Source organism: Macrotis lagotis, chromosome 7 (genome assembly GCF_037893015.1).
Source record: "Macrotis lagotis isolate mMagLag1 chromosome 7, bilby.v1.9.chrom.fasta, whole genome shotgun sequence".
In the NCBI taxonomy this organism is placed as follows: Eukaryota; Metazoa; Chordata; class Mammalia; order Peramelemorphia; family Peramelidae; genus Macrotis; species Macrotis lagotis.
Genome location: NC_133664.1, coordinates 131723236 through 131743779, shown reverse-complemented (window position 1 = coordinate 131743779; position 20544 = coordinate 131723236). Strand labels below are relative to the sequence as shown.

General features: G+C 33.4%; 1 protein-coding gene across 1 annotated transcript in view; it reads left to right on the top strand.

The window, feature by feature from the left end:
- The window catches only part of CPED1 (cadherin like and PC-esterase domain containing 1), a 407812-nt gene that overhangs the window by 128630 nt on the left and 258638 nt on the right, over positions 1-20544 (top strand). The window contains exons 6-7 of the mRNA XM_074193820.1: positions 4656-4803; positions 7350-7518. Of these exons, the coding sequence (XP_074049921.1) occupies positions 4656-4803; positions 7350-7518 (317 nt within the window). The remainder of the gene's footprint in view (positions 1-4655; positions 4804-7349; positions 7519-20544) is intronic.

The window sequence follows — 20544 nt, the reverse complement described above, 5'->3', positions numbered from 1 at the left end:
ATATGCTTAATCAAATTAAACAAATATCTACACTGATCATGTCCAAAAAGATATATTCTATTGTACATCTTTTTCATCACTATTTTGTCCCCAAAAGATGGGTAGGCATCAAACTTCATCACCAGCTATCTAAAATTTTGATTTGTTGTTCCATCGATCAGGATTCTCAGGTCTCTCAAAATTCTTTTTCTTTGTTGTTATTGTATAAATGGTTCTTCTCTGTTCTACTTACCTCACTCTGAATCATTTCATATAAGTTTTCTTTGACAAAGTTTCTTGTCATTTCATTTGACACAATACATTCATTACATTCATTTAACTTGTTCAGTCATTTCCCTTAGATTTCCAGTCCTTTGCCACTATAAAAATAGCTGCTATAAATAAATTTACATCTATGAGTTTTTTTTTTCTTTGATCTCTTTAGGATATTAGTCTAGGACTGGTATTGTTATGTCAAAAGGAATGACTTTTCTGGAACAGTTCCCAAAAAGTCCCTACATTTGTAAAAGAACTCCACAAAATATAGCTGTTGCTCTGTCAAGTATTAATAGAGCACAGATATAGATATCAATTTAGATATAGATATAAGTATGGATATAGATATCTCTCTACTCTTGATTTTGTAGTCCTGGTCTTAATGACAGACCTTGGGGATGATTCAAGATAGGTACTGAGATAACAGTAGTAATACCTTCTACAATTAAATAAAGCTTTAGTTTTTGAAGTGTTTCATATTGTTAAATTCTTTTGAACCTTATGTTAACCTCAAGAAACAGCATGGTGACCAAAGTGGATAGAGAGCTGGACTTGGAATCAGGAAGACTTGGGTTTAAGCCTTGCCTTTGACACATTAATTTCTTGTACAACCTTGGACAAATCCCTATACCTCCCTACACCCCAGTTTCTCCATCTAGTAAATGTTGGGGCTGAACCAGAGAGTCTCAGAAGTTCCTACTAGCTGTAATTCTAAGTACGTAGCATAATAGGTTAATGATGAATGAAAAGCAGTTTTAAAGTTCCTCTCAGCTTTAAAATCATAAAAAAGGAAGTCTAGAATCTAGAGTGCTATTTTAAAAAGGTGTTAAAAATCCAATATATGTGGATTTTTTTATTTTTTCAAATTAATATTTGATTATCATAGTTCTCACTATTTCAGGAACATTTTCTGGTATTATAAGCATGTTCTTAGCAATTTATTTGTAATGGCAACATAATAATTGTCATACAATCTAATTGAACTTTTCACAGTGCTTGAAAGAGTAGGTATGTAATAAATGCTTATGAACTGATGAGAGGAAAGTAAAATTATTCTTTGGACATATTCTCAGTTTGCTTCCTTAAATCCATCAAAACACCAATTTGGTGAAACAGTTCATCTATGTTCATTCATTGTTAAATAAATATTTATGAATTTCATTTCATAACCAATGTATGCAATTTTTATCCATTAAACTTTCCATTTATAGTATGTCTTGATGACAAGTGCTAACCTAGTGAACACCTCATTACTTGATTAGCTTTAGTAGCTATTACTTGTTATTCATCAGTGAATTTCATAATCTTAATAGCTTAAGCTTTAATTAGGAGGCAATAAATATATAACTGATATAAATTCCTTGAACTAATTTAAAATAATCTGGCAATGTTTATGTATGTGTACAAAAAAATTGGTATCAAATAATTAATCATATAAAATGAATAATAACAACATATGATATTTATATAGAATTTTTAGCTAAAAATATTTTATATGTATTACTCATTTGATTCTAATAACAACACTATTAGGCAGGTGCCATTATTCTCCCCATTTTATAGATAGACTAAATGACTTGTTCTGTCACAGGTCTTCTGACCCTAAATCTAACTAATTCTATTCTATAGATTTTTAAATGTCTAAAGTGAAAGCTCTAAAGAACTCCTCCCTATCTTTTATTCTGTTGTCAAGACAAGTCTATTTCTCCATTGCAACATCTCTCATATATGCATACAACCCCTTCTTCCTCTGACACTACCACTATTCCAGCACAGGTTCTCATCGATTTAAACCTGGATTATTAGAATAGCCTAAAGATGGGTCTGCTGGCCTCAAGTTTCTCTCCACTCCAATTCTATCCTCCATTCAGTCATAAAAATTCTTTTCCTAAAACAAAAATCTGATCATGACAACTGCCCCTTCCTCCCAAACCCACACCCTACCTAATCAATAAATTCCAGAGACTTTCTTTTGCCTTCCAGGAACAAATATAATATATTCTGGAATTTAACACTCTTCATACCCTAACCCCTTCCTACTCTTCATCTTTTTCTACCTTTTGCCCCACTATATAATCTTAAATTCAATGGCACTGTGCAGACTATTTCACCAATGTTACCCTATCTCTCAACTCTGTGCATTTTCTCTGAATGTTCCCTAGGTCTAGAATGCTCTCCTTCCATTTCTCTGCCCACTGACCTACTTACTTCTTTTAAGATTCAACTGAAATCCTTACTGGAAGTCTTGCCCAGGACCTCTGAATTCTAATGCCTTTCCTCTGTTATTTCCTCTCAGTCCTGTATATAACTTACTTGTATATGTTTATTTGCATAATGTCTCCTCCATTATATTGTAAACTCTTTGAAGGCAGGCACTGTCTTTTTCTTCTTTTTGTATCCCTAAGGGCTTCATACAGTGTACTTAATCAATATTTGTTTATTGATTAATTTTTCATTAGGTGTATTGCAGTATCATTGATGATATTGTTGGACATGGAGACAGGACTGGGTTAAAATTCTGCTTTTGGAACTTACTATATGACTCAGAGCAATTCCTTAAACTTTTCTATTGAACCATAAATGAGTTTTCATATGGTGGAGAAAGTTCTCACACTGTGATACCATGCATTCATCCATTTGATAAAAATATCTTGAACCAACTTGATCAGCTAAATTGAACATGTTTAACATTGAAATGGCTATATGATTGCTTGGAATTTCTCCCTCCTTCCTACTGAAACTTTCTTTTTGAATTATACCAGTTAATTAGTAAGTAATTAGACCATTTCTATCTTTAAAAATAAAAGAAGTATATGTGCATTTCAATACTTCATCTCTTGCGATTTCTGATCAAGGAAGCTAACTTAATAAAAACTCCTTATCTGTAATCTTCCCCAAACAGTACAATTTGAAAGATTCTTTTATTTTGGCACATTTGAATATAGCAAATTCTTCATTAAAAAGGAACCTTATAAAATAGGCTACCCTTTGTGAGTTGGATCACACTGTGCTAAATAATGAGATATGGGAATACTGTGAACAGTTTGACTTCTCCTGACTATTACTTAAGAGTCTGAAGTGTTTTAAGCGAGACTATGTCACCATTAATGAGAACTGCACAAGAGGGAAAATCATTTAAGGGTTTTGCTCTGTTTTGAGAGTTCAATAAAGCTGTTGAATTAAAAAAATAATAACAACATCATATTTCAACATTACCAGGACCAATGAGAATTTCAGAATACTGGTATAGGGAACAAATTATTTTAAGTCAGAGAATGTTAGAGCTGATTGAGACCTTGGAGGACATTTTGTCCTTTAATAACCCTAGGTGAAAAAAATAAACTGATACAGTAGTATACAGAATATAAGCTCTTTGAGGAAAGAGGCTATTTTTTTATTTGTCATTTGATTCTTAACTCCAGTTTTTAACTTAATCACTAGCACCCATTTAACAAATGTTTGTTGATTGACATGGAACTTATAGAATTGGAGTTAGAAGCAATGCCTTGAGATTCCCAGAAAATATTCTTTCAACTACACAATGATGTGAACAAGAAATAAGCTTTATACCTCTGTGTGGCTAACATAGAGCCAGTATTTTCCTACTCTAGATCCCATTTCCTAACTTTCTTGGGTATAAATTAGCTTAAGGGGGATTTGTCACTGAAGTTAAGGCATTGTTGATCAATTTTTCAGTTGTGTCTAACTCTTTGTGGACCATGGCCCATCAGTGCTCTCTTTGGGTTTATCTAAGAAAGGATGCCAGAGTGGTTTGTCAATGTTTTTTCCAGGTCATTTTATAGATGAGGAATCTGAGGCAAATAAGTGACCTGCTGAGGGTTACCCAGCTAGTAGGTGTCTAAGGTCACTTTCCCCCTTGTGTATTGGTATGAGTTAGAGTGCTGAGTTTCAAATCTAAACTCAGATACTTAACTAGATATTTGACTTTAGGGAAGTTACTTAAATCTGTTTATCTCAGTTTTCTCATCCATAGGATGAGTTGGAGTAGGAAATGGCAAACTACCCAGTATGTTTGCCCCCCCCCCAAATGAAGCGGGGTCATGAAGAGTTGTACACAACTGAAAATAACTCTACAACAACAGGCAAACCAACCTGAAATATGTTCCACTTCCAGTAAACTGTTGACTAGATTGAAACTTCCTTGAGAACAAGGACCATTTCATTTTTTCTTGGTATCCCAGCACATAGCATAGTATCAGTGCATTATCAGCTTTAAATTATTTCTTGTTGGTTAAATGATTCAAATGGAGTTGCAGATAGGATTACATATTTCAATGTAAAATTCAATTCTATATAGGTTAACATTGTTTCTCTTCACTCAGGGGTGGGGGTATCGAGGGAATAGTAGGATAATTATCTTTTGCTTTGAATTTTTTCAGAGTTGAATCTTCCAGTTGTTGCTTCTGTATGCCTGAACAAGCCCACCCAGGTAAATCTGAGCACTTCAAGACACCTTTCAATGACAGAGAAGTCTCATGGAAAACCCCTTGTACCTCGAAGACCCTTCTGGAACTGGCCCCATCAGCTGTAAGTTCATTGTCTTGGAGTTTGGGATACAATCCCTAAATAGAAGGAATATATAAGGAAGGAAAACAGCATATTTGGAGAGTTGAAATGCTTGATATGAATATATTTCATTACTTAGCCTTTTCAGGTATACTGATAAAATCTTTATGATTTTCAAAGCATATCATAGTAAAACACTCACTTAAATACTAGAAGAAAGACAGCAATTTACACATGTCTTTAGAGTTTAAAAAAAAGAACTTAAATTTTTGTTCAATGCTTAGATGCATTTACTCTTTTTTTTTAAATCAACATTCAACACTAATGCATAACTAAACAGCCATGTTCTTTTAGGACTAGAATAGTAATCCATTCTAGACTTGAAAAATGTTCATTTTAAAATAAAGGCAAGTCACTCCCCAGGAACAATTGCCTTTATTTAAGTAAAGAGTACAAGTAAAGAAAGAGTATAGTCTATCAAATTTAGATGTCTTTTGAGAATATATATGGTGAGGATTGTATATTTGCTTTTTTTTCAAATGCCATTAAATTTGCATGCTATTCTCTTTTGAAAAGAAAAATTAAATTTTCTTAATACTGTATGTATTGAACCAATTTAATTGGTATTGGATGTTTCTACTGATAGGTTTAGCTAGTGGATATCTTGAAATTTCTTTTTAACCTGAGGAAATCAAAGAAAGACAGAGGGCCACAGACAAAGGAAGAGAATGTATATGAGACAATATCCATAAATATCCATAATATACATATGTGTAAATAAAGGGAAACTATTTTTTCTTAGAATTATGTAACACTTATTTTGCCATATATCAACCAAACCTTGACTATATACTTTGAGTGAACAACTGAAATTTTTTAAGTGTTACATTTATTTATTTTTAACATTCATTTAAAAAAAAAATTCCACATTTTCTTCCTCCCTCTAGTTCCTTTCCCACACACTGAGAAGGCAAACAATATTATATCATTCTTCATATGAAGTCATGTAAAAATATATTTCCATATTAGATATGTTGCCAAAAAATAGAGTAAAAAACAATATGCTTCACTCTGAGCTTAGAGTTGATCAATTCTCACCCTCTGGAGGTGGATAACATTTTTAATCTTCAGTCCTTTGGAATTGTCTTGGGTGTAGATGAGAGTAGATAAATGTTTCACAATTGATCATCACTATGATATTGTTATTACTGCATGCAATGTTCTCCTGCTTTTGCTTACTTTATTTTGTATCAGTTCATGTAAGTCTTAGGTTTTTCTGAAACTGTTCTGTTTGTCATTTCTATAGCCCAATAGTATTCCATCACAATCATATATCCCAATTTGTTTAGCTATTCACCATTTGATGGTCATCTCCTTAATTTTCAATTCTTTATCACTACGTACTCTTTTTTTTAGGCTTTTTGCAAGGCAAATGGGGCTAAGTGGCTTGCCCAAGGCCACACAGCTAGGTAATTATTAAGTACCTGAGACCGGATTTGAACCCAGGTACTCCTGACTCCAGAGCCGGTGCTTTATCCACTGCACCACCTAGCCACCCCTACCATTACTCTTTCAAACTGATTGCCTTCTCAAGGAGGGATAAGGGAGGAAGAGAGGGAGAGGATATGTTCATAAAAAATTAAGTGAAAATTGAAATTTTTATTTATATGTAATTGAGAAACATTAAATTAAATGTAGAAAAGAACACATATCTACATCTACATCTACATCTACATCTATATCTATATCTATATCTATATCTATCTATCTCTATCTCTCTCTGTCTATATATATATATATCATCTATATCTATATCTATCCATATATATATATATATATATATGCATAGGCACATAAATGTCCTATTCTTATTTCTTTTATCTCTTTGGGATACAGACCTAATAGTTCTATTGCTGGGTCAAATGGAATGCACAGTTCTTTAAGCCTGTGTATAGTATGTATAACTGAAATCTAAAGATATTCCTCAAACCATATTTTAACTCATATACTATATTACATATTTTTCAACAAATATATCATCAGTATCAAAACTAAGGAAAGTTTGTCTCCTTTCTTTGTCACTGTATACCCTCTGATGGTATAATAATGTTTGTCCTTCATTTTTAAAGAAAATCATGACATCAGGGAGGTGATGCCACGACAAGCACATGAGTTGGATTTGAGTGAGGGGGATGCTGTGCTAAGTTCATCAGCTTCACTTTCTTCTCCAGAGCATCTGTGTTGTCCAAGGGTCAGATATGAATTAGAACAACTGGAGATGACCCTGGATGCAAGGCAATCAAGATTAAATGACTTGCCTAAGGTCACACAGCTAGTAACAGTGAAGTGTTTGAGGTCAGATTCAAACTCCTGTCCTCCTGACTCCAAGGCCAGTGCTCCATCCACTACACCACCTAACTGCCCTCCCCTCTGGTGGTGATAATGCTAACAAGCATGAATATTGCTAAAAGCTAGACTCCAGTTGAAAGGTAAAAGGGATTAAGAGCCCAATTTGCTAATCAACCTCTTAATAATCAGAAATTGAATTTATTATTCTTGTTTTTCAGGAACCAAACACCAGCCCCTGTGACACATAAGCAGCTTTTTAAAGCCAAAGACCTGTCTGTGATCATTAAAGCATATGTGTTAGTGACATCTTTAACACCTCTTCGGGCCTTCATTCATTCAACCGGTACCATTTGGAATCCACCCAAGAAAAAACGTTTCACTGTCAAGGTACCATTTATATTAAATCTGTTATTTTACGCAAAGTGAACTGAACAAAAGTAAAACAACTTGAATTACCTTTCTCTGACCTTTATGATCATCAATTTCCATTGAACAAAGAATCATCCTTTTTATTGCTGCAAGCAGAGATTTTCATTTAATAGAACCAGGGACCATGTTCAAAAATGATCTAGAAAGTGTCATTCACTAGGGACTACTAGGGCTATATTTATTTTTTTCCTTAAACGCATCATTTTAGTTCAATTTTTTTACCTTGTCACAGAAACTGCTTCTCAAACATAGTGCTGATATCTCTTATAAGATTGACCATCATTATAACAAAATAAAAGTAGGATTATTTTCCCTTATCAATTCTTTCAGCCCACTCAGTAGGAAATACAGTGATTGTATTTTTATAATTATGCATTGTAAAACATTCAAGAAACATTAAATACATGGTAGGATTTTGCCCTTTAGGGACAGTAGAATTGTACACATAGACTTTAAAATTACTACCCCATGTGCTGTCTGAGGAAGTGATATGGTCCTGGAGAAAATGAAGATGGAAAAAGCAGCTAGACAAGAAGTAGTATACATAGAGAAGATCCTTAAAACACAATTTTGAGAATATTGTGTAATCTATGCTTATGATGAGCTGAATAATGTCAATGGTATGGGAAAATCTCTGACATTATTACTTTAAAAGGTAACTAAGAAAACATCAACAATTATGACTACTTTTTCATTTGTAAGAAATTGTAAGATAATAATCTACTCTCTATTGATCCCATTCTTGGAGGAAATAAGCAGGTTTTCATAGTAGCTATTTCACAGTGTACCATATCTTTACCATAATACATGCAATTGACTGAAAAGCATAGAAAATGCAAAAATCTCACTATGTACAATTTCTGTTGACTATAAAAAAGCATTGGATTTTGTGGAGTGAAATTCCATCTATGGACTTTTCTTCAACAAGATATTCTCCATGAAGATTGCAAACTTATATATGATTCCTTGGAAACTATAGGAATTTGCTTAATTTCAACTTCCTTGTCACTACAAAAAGAACTGCTATAATTATTTTGTATACATGGTTTTATTTCTTCTCTCTTTGATATCTTTGGAGTATAGACATCATGGTGATGTTGTTGGGGCAAAAATGTAGCAATATAAATAACTTTGTTTCTTGAAGCAATGCTACCATTAATAAAACTGGAGGATGAATATTCACCAAAGATAGTTTCCATTGTTAAGGAAGAGGTCTAGTGTGAAGTTCAAATTAAAAGTAAGATTTCCAGTATTTTGTGAGGACCATCTCTAGTGATCCTTTTTTAAAAATTACATTGTATTCATTGCTTAAAACCCTAGAATATTACATAGCTGCCAGTGTGAGATCCATGGTCAAACAAAAAGATTTTGGATTAACAAAACAAATTGGATGATGAATACTTGCTTATACTTGTCTATACAGCTAGATGGATAATTTATAAATCTTGTGTTCATATATATCTATATATAGAGATATAGATATGAAATATATAGAGATATATCTATTATAGATAAAGCAATATAAATGTATATTAATAAGATAGAAGTATATTGTTTGTTGTTGTTTCATCTTTTTTTTAAGTCTTGTCCTAGCTTTTGTGGCTGCTTTTGGGTCTTTCTTGGCAGAGACACTGGAATAGTTTGATGTTTCCTTCTCCAGATCATGTTATAGATGATAACTGAGTAAAACAGAGTTCAAGTGACATGCTCAGGGTCACATAACTAGCAATTATGTGAGTCTAGTTTTGGACTCAGATCTTCCCGAGTCCAGGTTCAGTGCTTTATCCACTGCAACATCCAGTTAACCTAGATATATGTATAGGTATAGGTATAGATAGATAGAAAGACAGAAACAGACATAGATATAGACATATGAAATATGAATTAATGCCAAAATTAAATGGGGAAAAAGAGAGTAGAAAGGATTGTTTTGGGGCAATTGTATTTTTTAACAACCTAATTTCTCTCCTACATAATATGACTGTTAGTCATAAAATACCACTATCACTAAGGAACTAAAGCTGAAAGGAAAATAGAGGCATATGGTAAGCATGATCAGACCAATATACATTATGAATTAGGCATTATGCTGAAGGTATTATGAAGATGACCTCAGAGAATTGTATGACTAAAACAAAAGTATCCCACAATAAGAATGGAGGATGCTGGAATAACTTATTTTTTTATCTGTATACTGAAAAAGTCAGTATGATGTAAAGATGTCCCTCAGAAGTTCTTTCTGATGGATGTCTTTTGCTGAATTTGTTGGTGGATCTGAGTGATAGCTATACAAGATGGGTATTCATTGACTAGGTTGCAATTTGCCTAGTATGATGGAAATCTACATTGATCAGATCATAGATCCATTTGAAGTATCAAGTGCCCTGCCCTAGACAGATGTTTAATAAATATTCAGTTGATTTGATTTGATTTCCTAAATTGTTAAAATAATTTGCCATGATTTTGAAGAGATGAAAATGTTTTCAAGGAGGGAATAAATGACTATTCAATAGAATAAGACAGATTATCTCACCTGAAAAAGAAGTTTAATGAATATATGTTTAATGGATAAAAGGAGGCTATGAGTTCCACCCAGTTGAGGCTGCTGAACTTAAGGAATAGAAAAGAAAAGTCCATGGTTGTCTGTCTCAAAGCAGAGCTCAAAAAGAATAAACTTGGTCTTCTGCAAATTGACTATGTTTAAATTTTAAATTCTTAATGAAAAACTTTCAAAAATAAACTGATTTCCTAGAGAATTTCTTCTTAGATGCAGACCTAGTTTTACTGGTGTTTATTTAAATCTATGGCCAAGGAATCATACTTTGATTTCTTTTTTAAAAGGGAAATTTGGATGTCTTACATAATGAAAATATTCTTTTCATTTTCAGTGGAAGAATAGTCTAATAGGGTCCTCCATTCTTTCCCCAGGTTGGGAATCCTTTGTGTAATTTTCTCCCAACTAATCTTTTAAGGAGTCACAGTTGGTAATTTGTACATTCTTGTGAATCTTGCTTTTTTCTTTATTTTACTTTCCTTTGTACTTTTGTTTTGTTGTCTGTAAAATATGACAAAAATTCATAAAAATATGAATTTTGTGAATCTGTTCCTTTAAGAGGAAACAAAAGTATAGATGAATTTCAATATTGTGGTTCCCCTTAGATGTTCATTCTTTATTCACTACATTGTTTCTTATTCATCATTTTTTAGTACCTGTGGGACAAGTGCCAGATGTAGTGGTGATAGAGAAAATTATGCAAATCTCCTCATTCCTTTCCTCACTTTGGGATTTGTATTTTCCAGGGCAAGGCTGACATTTCCTGTATATTGCAGTAAGCCTGCTGTCGAAGGGAGACTGCAAATGGCAGGCTTCCACAGTAAATGAGCAAGAGGGCAATTATTTCCTTAAAATGCCAGAATCCTACTTGATGCTGTAGATAGGCTTCCAGCATATGAGGAAATATTTCATTCACACTCTAGTATTTATTGCTTCTGCTAGAAAACTAGTTTTTACTTGCTCTCATTTAAATCACCCATTCTTCCTTCCAAACTCTGCTTCTGCTAGGTACCTCCGGGTGAAAGAAAAATGCAGCAGAAAATTTTTGAAACAGTTTTTTTGGAGGCAAGACTAATGCACTTATCTTAGACTAACTAGGTTTATCATGGCATTAGTATATGCAGTTATTATGTTTGGAGGAAGATGATTTGACCCTGAGTATATATAAAATCTTGCAATAATGAGCCATGCTATTACTATTTAAGTATATAGCAGTTTAGTTTGTGACTTTATCCCTTTCTCTAATGAGTCCTGAATTCAAAGGTCCAGGTTACTAGTCAAATCAGTAAGGTTTTATGTTCTGCATGCACCAAGGCAAGCCTGCTAGGCAGGTTATCATTGGCCATTTATAGAGCATTCTGGCAGCTGAAGGAGGAATGAAAGCAATAACAGATATAACTATGAGCTCATTTATTTCCAATCAGGTCTGCTGCTGTGATACTTTATCTTCTAAAGCTTTAGTGGGAGTTGGGAAAATAGGAAGAATTATTGGTACAGTGATGTGAATTTAAATATAAATTTGGAAAATGATGGGGAAAAGGACTTCATTAAATAAATGCTTAAAAAATACTCTAAACCCAACATCCTACATATAGAAAATGAATAGGACTAAGAATTTGAGAATTAGATTTTTTCTGAAGGTCATGTTAATTTAAAAAATAAAATTAAAGCAAAAATTATGTCTTAGAGTATGCTCACTCTAGTTTATGATGTGATATTAAAACATTTCTTTTTGCAGCTTTTTTAAGGTTAGAAAGGATGCTATATTATGCTATGATGACTCAATTTTTATTTTATTTATTCAAGAATAGGATGAATAAAGCATATTTTCCAAAACAAAATATTCAGGTTATTTCTATTGCTGAAGCAGAAGAAGAATCTTCCCAAAGGCTACTTTTAACTATTAGATTAAAGGTTGTCCCAATATTATAACCAAACTTGGCAGTTGGGGACTCCTGGATTCAAGCTAGAATCTTTTGAGCACCACTTCATATTAAATGGAACTACTAGTGCCACATAAATGTCAGTGAGAATCTAAAAGAAAGTGAAGCTCTGCATTCACTTTCATGGTCTTAAATTCTTTGCCCTTAATCAAAAATGTAAGAAAGTAAAACCCCCTTGCCCTTTGTTAGCTGGAAAATAAACAGATCTTTAATGAAAAGGTCATTTTTGTGACCTCCAACAATTGATGGGCTACCTGTGACTAGAGCTGATTACTTTGGTTGAAAGATATATATCTATAGCTGCACAGATATATATATATATATATTATATATATAAAACACAGATTATACATACATATATATATATATGTATATATAATTTCAGATTTCTGCCACAAAAGCAACTAGTCACAGGCTTAATTTTTCCAACAGAGAGAAAATCTGATGGAATTCCTTGCTTGATTCCATGACATTTATTTGAAGACATTTTTGAGTCTTAGAATGTAAGTAATGGAAGGAAATATAGAGATTTTCAAGGGCAATCACTACATTTTAAAAATGAGGAGATTAAAGTTATGTGAGTTGTTCAAGGATAACATATTTATTTAAAGACAGAATTGTAGAACAAATCCAGGTCTCCTATTTCCCAGACCCAAGACTCTTTGTCTGTACTTTATTTTGGTTTGTGGGAATTTATTATTCAAAAAGTTCTGTGGAGATGATTTAAAAAAAGAATTTAACTGCCCAAAGACTGCTTGACTCTTTTTTTCCCCTTTCACTGTACCTAAATCAAATGCACTATTTTGCAGTGATTTTGAAGTATGTTTCTGATAAATATAGTAGACAGAGACTATTACCTGCATTTCCCCAATATATTCACAAACCCTGAAAGGGGGGAATTACAAGAAATTTCAACCTTTCCTGATGATGTCTATAAGAAGACTCTCTAATTGAAACCCAAGCTAAAACAGTCCTTTTGCTTGCCCTGAAGTCGTAAATCACCAATACTCAGTTCCTGCTGCAAGACTGTCATGGGACCAGTCTTCCATTTCCATTGCTTAAAATTCCTACTCACATTAATGAAACCAGTATCCCTATACATGAGAACTACAGGTGGCAAATAAGGAAACATCATTTTTGAGATTTCTTTCGAAGAAGATCTGAATCCTTATTTATTTTGAAAATATGACATGACGTTTCTTTTATTATCAGTGTTTTTGCAATGCCTTTCATAATATTAGGTGACCTAGCTCATGTCTGCCCAGATTGTCAATGAATAGCATCTTCTAAAACATGGATAAAATTTCACTCTGGGTTCTTTTCCCAGGAAGTGCTTATTTTCTGATCTTCATTATAAAGCTGAAGCTGTAGACCTGGTACTAACTCACTGAGCATCCAGTCCTATAGTAGGCATAAGAGATTTATACCAGCAATAGAAAGAATGTGAATAAAACTATAATTCCCAGCGTCTAAGAGAAGGGTTGATATATAACTGAACCTACACATATTTGAATTTAACCATAGACTACAATAAATGTATTCATTTAGAAGTGTGATTTTAAATAAACATTGTGTATAAACGTGTATATCTAGAATGATTTATATCAATTAAAATCTGAAAGTACATATAAATTAAATGTTGGCAAGGTACCACTTAGCTAATCAATCCAAGTTGGTACTGCTGCAGTGAAAAAAGCATTATAAATGAAAATGAGTACTAGATGTATCTTTTATTTCTGTCATAGGCTAGCCATGTGAACCACACAACTATTGAACATCTCTGCTTCACCTTCTGGAAATGGGAAAATTATGTAGGTCAATCATTTCTCATGGGGTCATTAGAAAAATCAAATAATGTGAACACACTATAATTAGGTATTATAAGAAGGGGTTGCTGTTATTAGTATTACTCTATATTTTCTTGATCTACAACAGGTATATTATTTTAAAACCTCATGCTTTTAAGTATAAGGTCTGTTTTGATATACTTGAATAATATCCATAAAAGCTTCCAATAATGATTTTGTATATTTTTATACATAACTAACCCCTGAACTTAGGTAATTGTACTTAAGAAGGGATTGACTATTCACAGGCTTTGTTTGTTTGTTTGTTTTTCTTGTGAGGGTCCTGGTGCATTTTGAAGGGCATTATTTTTTATCATCTCTTTCCACATAAGACAATAATGATCATTACATTTCAGTTTTGATGCATCACAAGGGCATGAGTAATACCCAAATGTTTAAAAATCATTAATATGTTTGTATCACGTTTTCAAAAATATTCCTTCCCCTCCTCCCAGAGTCATCATTATAACAGACTTTAAAGGGGGAAGAAAAAAGCACAGTTCAACAAAACTAACCAATGAATCGAGTAAATCTAATATATATAGTTTTCAAAACCCATAGTTTCTCACCCTAACATAGAAGGGATGGAGGCGTGTTCTTGTATCTCTTGTTTGGGACCAAGTTTGGAAATAATAATCATGTAGCATTCAGTTTTGATTTTGGGGGGTTTTTCCATTTAAAATTTATAGTCATTGTGTATACTGTACTCTTGGTTTTATTTATATCACTTTGAATCACATCAAATAATCTTCTTGTGTTTCTCTGAATTCTTCATAGCCATCATTTATCATGGCATGGTAATATAACCGATTACAATCATATACTACAGTTTATTTGGCTATTCTCAGTGAGGATTTACTTTATTTGCTACGGCAAAGAATGTTATAATAAATATTTTAGTATTTTTAATAATTTTATTTTTATTTTATCTCTCTTTTTTCCCTTTAAAATCTTTGACTTCTTTAGGGTACATGCTTAGCAGTGGGATATCTGATTTGGAAGGTATGGGAATTTTAGTCACTTTGTTAGTATAATTCTGTTACTTTCCAGAATGGTTCCATCTGCATTGTGTCTATCTTTCAACAAGCTGGCCAACATATACTGCTTTCATCTTGTTTTTGTCAATTTGCTGGATATGAGGCAAAATCTCAGATTCTTTTAATTTCCATTTTTCATTATTATTGATCTGTAGTTTTTATTTTAAGAGGCTGTTGATATGAAGTAAAAACTCTAACAGTTCCTATTAAATTGGAGTGGCTCCCATTATGACTCACGTCCTTCTAAATGTAGAGAAAAGCATTACTACTTTGACCAGAGCAACTCAAAAGGACCATCTCCTAAGGTAGAGGAAAGAGCTGATCAGGAATAATGGTCTGAATTATTTGGGGCCAAAAATACAAACCTCTTATTATAGCAAGGGGTCTTTTCAAATACTGAAGGGACAGCTAGGTGGTGCGGTGGACACAGCACTGACCCTGGAGTCAGGAGGATCTGAGTTCAAATCTGACCCCAGACACTTAAATATTGCCTAGCTGTGTGACCTTGGGCAAGTCACTTAACCCCATTGCCTTAAATAATATAAAAAATACTGAAGTAAGAATTTAATTCAATTAGCATTTACTTTATTATTTAAAGAAAAATTTTATTAATATGACTTATATGTCACCTGCATTTTCCACTGGTCCCTTCTTCCTCAACTCATTTCAGAAAAGCATTCTTTATCTTTATAATAAGATTTTTTAAAAGGAAGGAAAAAAGTTCAGACAAATTAATCAGCATCACATGCCAAAAAAGTCTGACATTTTATTCAATATCCACATCCATGCATATATTGAGTGTTCTTCACATCTGCAAAGGAATGGGTCAGGGAATGGAAGGGAGTTAACTTTTATATCTCTCCTCTGATCACAATAATATCATATTCATTTTTTTTAGGTTTTTACAAGGCAATGGGGTTAAGTGATTTGCCCAAGGTCACACAGCTAGGTAATTATTAAGTGTCTGAGACCGGATTTGAACCCAGGTTCTCCTGACTCCACAGATGATGCTCTACTGAGTCACCTAGCTGCTTTAATATCATTTATTTTTTTTTATCATTTTGTTATACAAGTAGTGGCTCTTTCCAGAAGTATCAACTATGTTCAAGACATTGAGTTATAAAAGTAAAATGAGAAGTCATACCTCAACTCAAAGCAATTACATTCCACTCTATTGTTATAAAGGTTTTGTTCCTTAACAAGAACTATAAGTTTGTTAAAATATTGAAAGCAGCTCCCTGATAGAAAATAAGTGAAGGAATCGTTCTAGATTCCTCTTTTTCCAAGGCATCTCTGAGGAGCTGGGATGTCTTTCTTTAATACTATTAGTTTGAGTCTCCATTCCCCTGTTTTCTCTCCACTGTTAACTATCTATAATTAACATACCCCCTCCATTTCCATATCACCAATTAGCATCAATTAGCTTTTACACAGGGGTTTTTACTTATAGGAAATAGCAAAACAGAAATACAACATTTCCTCTCAACACTTTGGAAGGGTTTAATCTCTGCTCTATCAACTTAGTTACTGGGGAATTTGATTTAGACTTAACATAGTTTTTTAAAAATAAGTTTTAATTGATGTCTTCTGGTTTTTAAATTATTGTTGTTGTTCCTCCTATGCCTCCCACTTTTCCCAGAAAGTCATTCCATATTTAAAAAAAAAGTATTCTTGGGGTGGCTAGGTGGCATAGTGGATAAAGCACCAGCCTTGGAGTCAGGAGTACCTGGGTTCAAATCCGGTCTCAGACACTTAATAATTACCTAGCTGTGTGGCCTTGGGCAAGCCACTTAAACCCATTTGCCTTGCAAAAACCTAAAAAAAAAGTATTCTTAAATACAAAAAGAGAGAAAAGAACCAGCACAACTTATTAATATGTTGAAAAAGTCAAAAACATGTGCAATATGCAATACCTATGGACATCCCATATACATGAAGAGGTGGATTGGAGGTGTTCTATCACGTTTCTTCATTAACACAGTTTTTATATAGCATTCATTCCACCAATATAGTATCATTGCTGGACTAGACTGGGCTACCCATAACATTCAGGAACAGTTTCTTTTACTGACATGTAGTCAGAGGTGTACAAAGTGAGACCTCAGTTTAAACCTTCTCTTGTTTAAAAATATACTCTTGATTATAGTTAATGTGTAAGCAACATTAATTAATTCATTTCTACTATTAATTTTACCCTTTCAAAGATAAGTAGGCAAGCTAGGTTATAAATATTAATTACATTTGCCAAAAAATATATATAGTTGGCTTATGTTCAAGGATTCAGTGGTCACTTAGGGTAAGAAAATTAACTCCTTCCATATCTCACTGAGCCAAGAGAGGTAATGAATTAATGCTATTTTTGTATTCTTCCTTTAGTCAAAATATGTTATTAGCCAACTCTGTTAGCTAATTTTTTGTAAGAGTGAGAAAGTATCAATCAGAGTAATATGGCCCAGAAAGAAATGTTGCCTTCCAATACCTGGAATCTACAATTCCTTTAAGCCTTTGGGGCTTAGATAAACAATTGTAAATTAACTGTGTCAGTTATTTTTCTTTCTGTTTTTTCCTTATAAGAGACAGTCTTTCTTGAGGTGCTTTTCATCTTAGGGCTCTCAGGTTTAAAGAAATGAAGGAATCCTTAAGAGTGAAGGATGAGCACACAGTGGCAGGGGCAGGTAGATTCATTTCAGTAATACTTTAAACCACCTGAATAGATTTTAAATATCCTCAGAAAAATGAAGCCTATGAAGTATGATAATCTTTATGTTTTTGGCTTCTCTCTTTTGTTTTGGTGAATAATGTATCTGGGGCAGAGAGAGAGAGAGAGAGATAAAGGGTCAAAGAATCAATGACTCCACTATGACAAAAAAAAATGAAAAATCATTAAGTAGCCCTTTGCCCAAATAACTACATTATTCAGCTTTTTTTTAAAAAAAATAAGGTTTTACTTAAATTTTCCAGCAGTTTCACTTTCTCCTTGGATTTGAGAAAGGATGCCTAGCTAGATAATAGTTGAATTCAATTTTAGGTTCATTCATTCATCCTTTCATTTTTTTTCAACAAACCATATATTGTGTGCGGTGAACTGTACTAGGAGCTGGGAAAGATACAAAGATAAATAAGTAGCCCTGTTCTCAAGGAATTTATAATCTAGTAGGGGGAGATAAAACATGGTCACTGATAAGTAAAAAAACAAATTAGATTATGATAAGTGCCTAAGAAGAATATAAAGTGCTATGAGAGTTTAGATTAGATAGGGATGACTTTCAACTGGTTATGGGGATAGAAGGGATAAAAAATCAGTGAAAACTTATAGGCTCATAGTGTTAAAACCTTGAAGAAATCTTCAAGATCATTTAGCTCAGCCCTCTCACTTTAGAATGAAAGAAACTGAAACTCAGAAAGTTTAAGTGATTTATATGATCAAAGAGCTAAGTGTTAGAACCAGGTTTAAAACTGAATATTCTTTTCATTCATAATAAATGTAGCATGGAAGCTGGACCTTGAGGAATGAATAGGGTGTCAACGGATAGTTATGGATGTGGAAGGGAAGTAGAAGGATTTTCTAGGCATAGAGAACATTGAAACTAGAGTCATAATGATGTTCTTTTATAGAGGACAGTGAGTAATCTAATTTGACTGAAGCACAGAGCATGTGAGTGGAAGTAGTGAGAGATAAGCCTGGAAAGATATCCTAGAGTCAGATTGTTCATAGAAATCTAGGAAGTCAAATTTAACTTACTAGTAGCAAAAGTTTTGAACAGGAGAGTTCCTATGATGCTATCAACATGGGAAAATAAAAATGGTCCTATGACTAGGAAGATAAAAATGGAGATGAAGTACGATTAGACTGTATCAGGGATTCATGACTTTTTTGTGTCATGGATCTCTTCTCAGAATAATATTTTTAAATGCATAAAACAAAATACATGAAATTGCAAAGAAAATTAATTATATTGAAAATAGTTTCCAAGTTCAAAACATCAAAACTACAAGTTCAAAGACTCCAGGTTAAGAACCACTGAATTAGAGGAAGAAGAAATTAGTGATGGGAAGAGCTGTAAAGAGGTCAATACATATTCAGAGATCTTTCAATTAGACCAATTTCATTTTGATGATTACCTGAATTTACTGGATTTCAGGGTTTATTTTCCTTCCAGCACTACTTAGTGGAATTAGAAATTCAATGACAAAGGGGGCCACTGATGGTACAGTGGATAGAATACCAGCTCTGAAGTCCTAAAGTTCAAATCGAGCCTCAGACATTTAATAGTGTGACCTTGGGCAAATCAGTTTTAACCACATTGCCTTACAAAAAAAAAAAACGAAATTCATTGACTTAAGTAAAATCAAGATAGAAGAGTAATCTTGGAGGCAGAACCAAGATGATGAGACAGAGCATTTTCTCCCAACATTCCCCTCCAACAACTTTAAAATAATGCATCAAATAGAATTCTGAAGAGGCCTAAACAGCAAAAGATTGGGGAGAGGCATTTTTCCAGCCCTAAAAACTTATAAGAAAAGATGTGAGGCACTGAAATGGGATCTGGGACTTAAAGACAAGGGCAATATCACAGTCACAGCAGCAGTAGTTCTGGGAACCCTCACTGTCAAAGGAGCCATAAAGATACCTGTTCAGAAAGAGGCTAAAGGTGACTGAACAGATACTGGATGTACAAACAGGTGCTATTTAACAATTCCATTGACCATTATCCAATTCTGAGTCATAGTTCAAGTGAAGAGAGAAATATTAGTGATTGTAGTCCTTTCCTGGGTAAGGACCAGAATAAAGACCAAGACAGCAATAACCATACATTTCTCCAAATTACACAATCTTGCAAACACTGAAAATTTACAACCAGGTGGAGAAGTAAATAGAACACTGTCCTTGGAGTCAGGAGGTTTGGAGTTCAAATCTAGCCTTAGACACTTTGACACTAACTAGCTGTGTGACCTGGACAAGCCACTTAACCCTGATTGTCTCATATTCAGGACCATGTCCAGTCATCTTGATTTGTATCTGGCCACTGATATAGATGACTCCGGAGGAGAAAGTAAGCATAGCATCTGCCTTGCTAAATCCAATTCATGTCCTTGTCATTGTATCAGCTCCATGATGTCTTCTGGTCTTCTTCCTCCCTCCCCCAAGAACTAACTGCATGAACAGCTCAAAGCTTGAAACAGGGACTCCTCTTCCCCATCCCAGGTCAGTAAAGCCCAACTCTAACATAAAGTAAAAGTAGTCAAGAAATCACCTGGAAAATGAACAACAACAACAAAAGGAACTTGACCATAAATGTCTACTGTCTCAGGGAAGCTCATGAAACAAATTTAGAAAGGATATGGAAGGAGAGGAAGAAATTTATAAGCAAAGTCTCAAAGAAAAATAAGGTTTGAACACAAATCCAATAAGAATTTCTAGAAGAGCAAAAGAAAGCTATTTTTAAAGGAGTTAAAAAAAAGATTTCATAAGCAAAAAAGAGCAATGCAAGAAAATTATGAAAAGACAATAGTTTTTTGAAAGAGGAAAAAAATGCTGAACAAAATAACTCCTTAAATAAAATTGACTAAGTGGTAAAAGAAGAAAATAATTCATTGAAAAT